Source organism: Herpailurus yagouaroundi, unplaced genomic scaffold (assembly GCF_014898765.1).
Source record: "Herpailurus yagouaroundi ecotype Mexico unplaced genomic scaffold, PumYag 186, whole genome shotgun sequence".
Classification (NCBI taxonomy): domain Eukaryota; kingdom Metazoa; phylum Chordata; class Mammalia; order Carnivora; family Felidae; genus Herpailurus; species Herpailurus yagouaroundi.
Window position 1 is genome coordinate 9,169,650 of NW_024412417.1, and position 10,669 is coordinate 9,180,318.

The 10,669-nt window shown below is 38.3% G+C and overlaps 1 protein-coding gene across 5 annotated transcripts in view; it reads left to right on the forward strand.

Moving 5' to 3' along the window:
* CPQ (carboxypeptidase Q) overlaps positions 1-10,669 on the forward strand; it is a 465,818-nt gene that overhangs the window by 346,391 nt on the left and 108,758 nt on the right. The window contains exon 8 of one of the 5 annotated variants that reach the window (XM_040494048.1): positions 7,599-7,631. The exons of the other annotated variants lie outside the window; for them this stretch is intronic. Coding sequence (XP_040349982.1) covers positions 7,599-7,621 — 23 coding nt within the window. The 3' untranslated portion in view covers positions 7,622-7,631. The remainder of the gene's footprint in view (positions 1-7,598; positions 7,632-10,669) is intronic. 5 annotated transcript variants of the gene reach the window in all.

Below are 10,669 nucleotides of genomic sequence, written 5' to 3' on the forward strand. Positions count from 1 at the left end.
AATTTTAGCCTGTCCTCCTTATTGGGAGGAGGGGGTAGATAATGGAGATCCACAGTGTAGCTGGAAGGTCTTTGCAGGTTTTCAAGACTGATTCCAATTCCAAATAATGATACCAATTCTCAGGTGGGCTTCCTTGTATAGAAATACCTGTTGCTTCTGGTCTTTGTCTCATAGCCAGTTAGTTCTCTATGCACAGCAAAACATTGTCTTCAATTCTACAGCAACTCAACCTTTTTGGTTGTAGCATAGTTTAATCAAAGGTTCTTTGAATAGGTAAAATACCTCCTTTTCCTTTGCTTACAACCTTTTTTTTTTTTTTTTTGGTACCTTTTTAAAGATTGTAAAGATTGTAAAAGCAGGCCAAGGCTTCCTCTTACAAAAGCCATCATTTCTTTTTCAACCTATCAACTATGTGTTTAAGTCCTTAATAATAAACCTTGGATTTTATAAATGCGTTATCCTGGCCATGCAGAAGTGAGAATCATTGGTCAGAGGTTCATAGAGTCTTCCTTATGATCTTTCTCATGAATGGACATATTTTTATCAACCAGTTGGCTTTCAATGTCATGATCATTGAATAGTGGGTGACAGAATTGTGGCTCTAGCTCCCTCATGTCACCCAGGCCTTCCTGCAGTACTCCTGTCAACCAGCCTTACAGAATTATCAATATTCAGTAAAGGGAAGTAGGTCTACAACAGCATGTCCAGGTAATACTTCCAATTTGTCTCATTCCTTTGCCAACAGAATGGGAGGTGATGAGCAGAAGCACAGGTTTATATCGCAACACCTGCCTTCTACTGCACAGTGGATTTGTAACCTCTTTGTATTTGTAGCCAGAAATCATAATCTGTTCATTTGAGCACATAGAAAACCTGTGATGATTTTAAGACCTTCATTATAAACACCACACTGGAAACAATCTTCAGAGTCTTTTCAAGTCAAAGACCCATATACATTGAATGTTCTCACAGTGTGCTCTGTCAGAAACAATCTTTACTGATGTTTTCTTAGTGAGCATCATTCCCCAAGTGTGGAGAGAACTGCAGAAAAGCAATTACATGGAGTCACATTAGCTCAAATAGGTGGGAATTTTACTGACATCAGGCCATGAAAGAAGAGTGGACGATAAGTTCTGTGTGGACAAAGGGAGAATAATAAATTGGGACCAATATGTAAAAATGAGTAAGATTCAAAATTATCCCTCTCCAAAGAAGTGTCAATGTCATTTTGTGTTCCAAAACCAGATAGAAGGACGGTGGTGTGGGTTTTTCTTTATAGCTATATATGAAGATATAAATACACATGTACACACCTAAAATCATAAACTCAAAGATAAGGACCTTATCACATGTGAATGTGATTGTTCTTTGAAGGTTTTTAGGTAGATGGTATTAAATTATAATTTTCTAAATGGTAAGATCATGACTGTCATGTGAAAGTTGGAAGGCAGTTCAAGAAAGAAATAAGGATATTAAGGGGTCAGGAAGTGTTAAGGACAAGCCCAATATTATACACACAGATAGATATGTAGATATAGATAGATATAGATACAGATACAAATGCAGATATAGATACAGATATAGATATAGATATAGACTCTCTATATATTTTATATATGTATACATCTATATGTACACCTATATTTATATATATGTTTGTGTGTTTATGTGTGTAAAATTTATACTTATTCTCCTCATGATCTCCTCATTCCCGGAGACCATCTGCTACCACACGGGGAGAAGACAGAAGGCCAGGTCTTGTGTTGGTAACCATTTTGCTCAATGCTCTTGCATATTAAAGTACTCATGGATAAAATTACAGATGATGACTTTGTGAGAAACTTATCCTTTGAGACATGAGAATGCAATTGTTCTTTTAAGATTTATAGATGGGTGGTATTAAGCTATAATTTTCTAAAAGGTAAAAATTATAATTTTCATGCAAATACAAAATAAACACATGTCAAAGATTTGATTCAATTAGTCAATGAGGAAATCAGTAAGATATTAATACCAATTTACAGAGCATATGAGAAACTAAATGTGTGCAATTTAATAAAGAAATATTAGGATAAGATTGCTAGGTTAGATTTTTAAAACTGGTTAATATCCTAGTGGCCAATAAATTGTAATGTTTGGGATTATCTATTCTTTGGGACAGAAATCATTTTCATCTCTACTAGACAAAAATATACAATTTAAAATATAAATTCACTAAGTCTGTGACCTTTAATCAATAGTAAACAGTGAGTCAAACTAAGAACATTTTCCTAGACAGTTGTTAGGTGGACTTTGCTCCTGAATGACATTGAAAAGATGTGCTGCCAATCTTTTTGCCTTATTTTCAAGTTGTGGTTAATTTCTGTAACAGTGGTGAAAGGTATAGGAACATATTGTGTAGTCCATAAGAGGACATTTAGATCTCAGCCTGTGTATGAAATATCATATGTCTTTGACAATGAAAACCTGCTTGGAAAGAGCTGATAGTAGAATCCCCAGAAAGTAGGATTGCCTTACCAAAAGTTGCTGTAGAAAAGGAGGATGAAGCCAGTATTCATCTCAGCTTTTGTCCAATTTGATATTTAATAATTCTTTCATTTATCCATTTAGTGAGTCAACAAATATTTAATGAGCATCTACTATATGCCAGGCATTGGGAATTGGAACAAAAAGACAAAGGTTCTGCTCTTGGGGAACTTATATTCCAATGGAAAAGATAGGCAGCAAATAATAAAACCATTATAAGAATAATATACTTTCAGATAATAGAAAGGAGGATAATGAGTGATCAGAGGGAAGGTGTGAGTTTTAGGCAGAATGGTCGAGGAACTCTCAGGAGGATTGGCCAGCTGTGAGAGTATCGTCCAGATACAGCAGGGGACTTGGTGACAGATGGGGCTCTGCTGTTCATCTTCTGGTAGATAGTCGCTGCCACTGTATTAACATAATTCAAGTCTTCACTCTGTTTCATGGTCAAGGATACCTCCAGTTTGAATTTCTATCTCCATGTCATGAGGTAGAAATGAGTACTGGGGGGACCAGAGCAGTGAATGGAGTAAATCGTGCAAATAGTTTCCCACTGGGGAGAAAGTAGTTACAGATACCTGGGATAGGGCAGTGAGAGAAGGTACAGAAAACTGGTTAGGAGCATGGGTTTTAGAACAGAGACACCCGGATTTGAATCCAGACTCTAATGACATATGATGATCATTCCCTCCTGGGGTCACTGGGAGAATTAAATGAAATAATCTCCATAAAGCCTAAGGCACACAGGAAGCACTCAACAAAATGGTATCCTTATTATTCCCACTTTGGGAAAGCCTGTAGTATCAGCTTAATGCAGCAGTGATTAATTAGTCTTGCTATTGCTATATAGTTCTTCAACTTGATGGAAAGATGAATCGTTATCACAGAGTTTAGGTATATGTGAACTGGGGTTTCACCAGGTCTGTTGGTATTGACATAAGCTATGTGGTCAAAGTTGTTCCAGCAGCCAGTCCAAGTTTTACAAAGAGATGGAAGGTGCAGGCTTATACCTGTAATTTTTTAGCACAGACTTGGCGATTCTTGGATAAATTAAGAATGTAGAAACTAAAATTATAATACTTTTGATGGGGTTTTGATTGGAGACGTTTTTCCCTTCTCTTTCTTGCCTTGCTCAGTCCTTTCCTTTCTTTTACTGTTTTTTTTTTTTTCCTTTCCTGTTTATAAGTTGCTTTCTCTTCTGGAGAGCTATGAGTTAGGAAGCTATTAATTAGCTGCTTCTCACCCTAATTTTCAATGAGATTTAATACGGTAGAGATAAAGCTGCCCCTTTTGAAAACAAAAATTAAATGTCTGCAAATTCCATGAACTGATTTTTTAATTGTTTGGCAATAATGTTTTTTCATTGATAATGTTGCTCAAAGAAATAATTTTAATTAAATTTTAAATCTATTTTTAGATTTTATAGATTCTAGGGAGACCATTTTCTTGCAGGGAATAAGTTTAGACCATAACATTCTTTTCTAACCCCACAATTATGATCAGAGGAATGTCTGTAATACATTCCATTGCAATTAAATTGCATACCCCAGACTGTTCAAGATCTGTTTATAAAGGAGGAATGGATTTTCCACAGCTGCTTGCCTGTTAGTGCATCCTTCATGCAACATTGCGGCAGCCAGCGTATTCACTGAAATAACAGACTTGAACTTCCAAAGCTTTCAAATGTCTTTTAAAAACTTCCCATTACATGAATTGCTTAATTTGTGTACATGAAAATCCACTGATTACATATGAATGAGAGTCAACCTAAAATAAGAGGGAGCTTTGAGAATCTGTGTGTATTTGCCCACCCATCTTTTCAGGAATTAGCAGGTATTCAATCTTGTTCCAATATCCTGCACAGACCACAGTCATTACTGAGATCTCTGTGAAGACTGGAATCTGCTGGGAACAGTATGGGGCAGGTTGGGTATTTCTTACAATATTCATTGGACCATCTTCACCCAGTCACACAGCTGGAAAATATTTTCTGAGATGAATGTTTATAGAAAAGATTCAGAGAGGAGTAGAAAGAAGGGGATAGGAGGGAGGAGAAGGAAAAATAATCCAAACCAAGTTAAGGTAGGGTCATATAGAATAGACATCAGAGTCCAGCAATTTCATCTTTAAGAACAATTGCCAGAACTTTAATTTATTAAATTAGAATTTTAATCGCTCCAAGCTGCATTTAATTGATCAAACTGCTGTGTATATATTGGGTCATGCTTATGATGGGTATATAACATCTATAATAAAGTATTAATTGAATGCTTACTAATTTTCACCAGAATTTCTCATATCTCAGTAGCCCCATTTCATGAGTGAGAAAACTAAGGCTGAAAAGCCTTATGTGATTCACCCAAAGTCACCCATTTGTTAAGCAGAAGAGTTTGAATTTGAACCCAGGCCTGTCTGACTCTAATCCCTATGTTCTCGGCTATATCTCCCTACATAGGTCCAGTTGCTTGGCTGGCATACTCCAGGATATGTCTTCGCATCCTTAAATTCCAAACCTCCCTTAGAAATAATTTCCTAACAGTGAACTGGCCTGATAATGCTGTGGTTTATTTCCAGGGGGTGAATGTTGGCCTTCAGAGCAGGCTCCTTCCTACCAGCTTTCTATTTCTAAAAAGCATTTGATGATTCCCTGTTCAGAGCTCATATACCTGTCAAAAGAGACTGCAATTTATCCCTGGGGATAGTTAACATTCCCTCCACCCATAAGAATATGTCAGGTGCTCTCAGAAATTGAAATCCAGGCTCTCCCTCAGTGCTGGTCTTTTAGATTAGTAGCTGTCACTGATAAAATGTCTCCTCAGAATTGCAGAGACAAGGCTGCAAGGCAGCCAACAGGCCCACCTCGTATCTCCTTGTGGTTATCAGCATTCTTATTGGTAATATCGGATCTTCTGGTGCTGTTTTAGTTTTATAAAATGTTCGTGGGAACTTCGATGATCTCTGAGGAAATGCCTTCCCTAATGCTCTAGCTCCAAGAGGAGGCAGCCAAATTCCCACCCATCTGGCAGACAAGTTCTTTCAGTCTGAGACTGAGAGGGAATTTCGGAGGCCTGAAGAGGGCATCCATAAGTATATCTTGCTTCTATTTTTGCAATGTGGAATTTGGAATCTTTCCTGTCAGGCATCATGTAGTGTCTTTAAGAAGCCCTGGATTTGAGGAAAACAGCCCCAAGTGAGCCATACTCTGTCTGCTGGAACTAAATGTCCTTTCCTGTTTCTTAATGTACACAACTCTAATTCATCTTCCATCCACCATTGGTGACTTTAATTCTTTCAACTCCTTGATTTTATCCTTAATCCATGAGTTTGACATCCACCTGGTGCTCTCAAAGCATGTGCTCCTCACCAGCTTCAGCTGGTTCTAAAATGTCATGGTTTCTGTTAACATGCTTCTCGCTCCTACCAAAGTAAACACACAGATTTGTCTCCCCTGGGTATGCTGTGAGATCATGACATAAAGAATATTCTGGTTTTAAAATGGACCTCTGGCCTTTTCACTGGGAATTTTGCTTGTCTTCATCCACCATGTGCTTTCCAGAGAATTTCAGAGACTGGGATATCATCATGTGGCCATGATCTTTGTCACCTGTCCCCGGGACTACACCTCTTCCCCAGCCTTCTCTTCACCGCAGTGGTTTTTATACAAGTCCACCTCTACATTTTTCTGGAGCATCTCCCTAAGGTGCAACTCCAGTCTCCCTGCTTTCCTGCCCATTGGTTCCCAAGGCATCCCCATTTATGAACTACAGTCAGTCTCTTTTCGGCCTTATATTTAGGACCTTCCCCAGTTGGTTGCCAACTTTATCTGCCAATAATTAACTTAAGTTACACACACACACACACACACACACACACACACACACACACATGCCACCCAAACTGGAGTGCTCACATCCTCTTTCACCTGGAATGTCTGCACTGCATCTCTGCCTGTTGACATCTTGAGTACTTACATTAAAATTCTCTTTTACCAGTCCACATAAATCTTCACCTTTCTCTACCCTATACTGTGGCCCTGAAGGCTGTTATGGACTACATTAACAAATCATACCTTCCCTCTAGCCTATGATTGGGTTTGGCCATAGGGAGGCCCAATAGGATATGAGAGGCACCAGCAAGAAGCTGATTCCCTGGCTTCCACAAATAGCCACAGCTCTTCCAGTGACCCTTTCCGGCAGCTATAGCTGCTTTCTTCTTTGCCTTTTAGGCCTAGGAGTGGTAATGGCTCTCTTTGTTGCCAGTCCTAGGTCAGCATCCCTTATGGGTTTTATTTAACCCTGACCACTCTTTGTAAATAATCCTTTCACCAAATTCTCCAAGCTACCTTCTTAGAGCATCCCATCTGTTTCCTATGGGGACTCTGACTGGTACAGCATCCTCAAGGCCCAGTTCAGTCATAAAATTTACCAATTTCATTGAATCACTCAACAAATATACATTCATCTTCTATTTGATGCTATGTTACAGGTATTGGTGACAGAGTAGAGAACAAAACAGAGGACTTGCCTTCAGAGAGCTTACAAAATAGTGGGGAAATTAGATGTGAAACAAGCAATTATGACAAAAGAAAGTGGAGATAATGATAATACAAGTATGGAGTTCACACAACCAGGGGACCAAGTCTAGGGGTCAAAAAAGGTCATTCAGCTATATGAGCCATCCACTATTTCTTTGTCCTTTCCTTGTGGAACTCTGCCTCAAAAGCTTTCTTTTGAGAGGAGAGGCTGTGTCTTTTTCACCTTTATTTCTGTCTTAGTCCTTAGACCACTGCCTAGAATATTGTAGGAACTCAAGTATTCATCTAATTGAATTGGATTGAGCCTTCTGAATATTTATGGACCCCCACTCCAGCCCACCCACTGAAGGTTTTACATTATTAGGCTGGATGATGGTGAGATTCCCACTTTTTCAGAGCCACTGGGCTAATAGAAAACATGATTTACTAGTTTTAGAAAGAAAAATCACTGTATTGGAAGAATGCCTCCTCAACTCAGGTGAAGGGTTTTAGAGGCATTGTCAACTTAATACACCCTGTTTTGGATATTTCCTGGCAGGCACTGGAGTCATTAGTTGGTGAGTCATCAAAGGTGAGAGTTGAGTTTTCTTTTATACTTATTTTTTCCCTAACTGGCTTGTGTTATGTTTAATAGCATCATAGCTAAACTCAAAGTGAAATATGCATGGAGATAAATCCAAATCCTACTTCGGAGCAAGGAGTTAGGGGAGATAGGTAGAGGAAAACCTTGGCACAAAGTTTTAATGTTTATTTATTTTGAGAGAGAGAGCGAGAGAGAGTGTACAAGCAGGATAGGAGCAGAAAGAGTGGGAGAGAGAATCCCAAGCAGGCCCTAAGCTGTCGGCATAGAACCTGACATGGAGCTCAATCTTCTGAATGAGCCTTGAGATCATGACCTGAGCCAAAATCAAGAGTCAGAGGCTGAACCAACTAAGCCACCCAGGCGCTCCTCAGGACAAAACTTTTAAAACTTGGGTTGGGATAGAGAAAATCTAAACAGCAACCTGAGGCCAGAAAGTTCTCAGGAACAAGAACAGGGTCCAGTTCACAGGGTAGGAAGTAGAGGACTGGGGGAAGACAACTCTGTGCCAACATGTAGATCAGAAGTTTGTAGACAGATTTCTTCCCCCAAAAAATAATTGTTGGGTACAACAATAATTGTCTTTCTATAATGCATGGCTTAGTAAGGCAAAGTAAGGGAATTTCTCAGAGGAGAAAAATTATAAGCGAGAATCTATAGAAAAAAAACTCTGGAGCCTGGCATTTGTTTGAGGGTATCTGGCAATGTCTGTTTTTTTGAATCATGATTTTTAATGAGCAGTGGGTACATCTGGGACAGGAGACAAAAGAGGCCCTAGTGTCCTCTTATAAGATATTGATTGACTTTAATTAAATATGTGAGCTATGATTTCTAAGGTCTCCACTGACAGAATTGAAATAAAGTGTGTAATCTCCAAACTAGTAGAGTGGAAAGGATAAAAGGAATAATAAAAGGGAAAAAAATCAACACAAAGGAAGGCAAGAAAGAAAGGGGGGGGGGGAAGGGGAACAAAAGGAGAAAACAAAATTATAACAGATAGAAAGCAAAAACTAAGATGGTATAAGGGCACTTGGGTGGCTCAGTCAGTTAAGTGTCCAACTTTGGCTCAGGTCATGATTTCAGTTTGTAGATTCAAGCCCAGCGTTAGGCTCTGTGCTGACAGCTCAGAGCCTGGAGCCTGCTTCAGATTTTGTGTCTCCCTCTCCCTCTGCCCCTCCCCTGTTCCCTTTTTCTCTCTCTCTCAAAAATAAATAAACATTAAAAAAATTAAAAAAAAACTAAGATGGTATAAATGAATTCAATTTAACAATATTCACAATCTACACAAGTGAGTTATACTGTCCAGTTAAAATTCAGATTGTTAGACTACATTTTTAAAATTCAACTTTAGGGACGCCTGAGTGGCTCAGTCGGTTAAGCGTCCGACTTCAGCTCAGGTCATGATCTTGTGGTCCTTGAGTTCGAGCCCTGCCTCGGGCTCTGTGATGACCTCTCAGAGCCTGGAGCCTGTTTTGGATTCTGTGTCTCCCTCTCTCTCTGCCCCTCCCCCGTTCATGCTCTGTCTCTCTCTGTCTCAAAAATAAATTAACGTTAAAAAAAATTTTTTTAATTCAACTTTAAAGTCTTTATAAGAGAAACCTCTAAAAACAAGGAGTAAGGAAGAATGCAAGTAAAATGATGAAAGAAGACATATTAGGGTAAATAAAGAAGATATGGCTATATTAAATATTAAGAAAAACTAACTTCAAGACAAAAAGCATTACTAAAAATAAAGAGGATGACTACACATTAATAAAGATGTTCAATTTATCAGGATGCTGTAATTCTAAATTTGTATGCCCCTAATAGTATAAGTTTGAAATATATAACAAAGAAATTGCTAGAACTACAAGAAAAAAAAAACATCTAAAATCACAGAGGGACATTTCCACATAAACCTCTCAAAATTGATAGACTGAATAGATAATAAATCAGTTAGGTGTTAAAAGATTTAAAGAACACAACTAACAAGCTTGATCTCATGCATATATACCACACACTAAAGCATACTCTTTTCCACACATGGAACATTTATAAAAATGGATCATACATTAGACTACAGAGAAAATCTCAATAGAATTACAAGAATCTGTATCATACAGCCTGCATTCTCTATAAGCTGGATTAGAAATCAATAATGAAAAAATAACTAGGGAAGTCCTCATACTTTTAATAATTACAAAACACATTCTAACTCATGAGTCAAAGAGAAAACTCAAACTAGAAATTGGTAAATATTTAGAACTGAGCAATGGTGAAAATACTCATCAGAACTGGTGGGATATAGATCGCCAAGGCAACAATAGGAAGGATGGTAGCCTTACTGTATGTGCTGGAGACAGAGAAAGCAGCGAAGCAATGAACATAACACTCAACTCAAGATGTTAGAAAAAGAAAAGCGAATAAAGCCAAAGAAGGAAGGAGGAAAATAATAAATAGAAATCGAAATCAATGGAAGAAAAACCACTATATGGTAGAGAGTGTTAAAAAAAAAATGTCTCTTCTATAGATGCTGGAGAGGATGTGGAGAAACGGGAACCCTCTTGCACTGTTGGTGGGAATGCAAATTGGTGCAGCCACTCTGGAAAACTGTGGAGGTTCCTCAAAAAATTAAAAATAGACCTACCCTATGACCCAGCAGTAGCACTGCTAGGAATTTACCCAAGGGATACAGGAGTACTGATGCGTAGGGGCACTTGTACCCCAATGTTTATAGCAGCACTCTCAACAGTAGCCAAATTGTGGAAAAAGCCTAAACGTCCATCAACTGATGAATGGATAAAGAAATTGTGATTTATATACACAATGGAGTACTACGTGGCAATGAGAAAGAATGAAATATGGCCCTTTGTAGCAACATGGATGGAACTGGAGAGTGTGATGCTAAGTGAAATAAGCCATACAGAGAAAGACAGATACCATATGTGTTCACTCTTATGTGGATCCTGAGAAACTTAACAGAAACCCATGGGGGAAAGGAAGGAAAAAAAAAAAAAAAAAAGAGGTTAGAGTGGAAGAGAGCCAAAGCA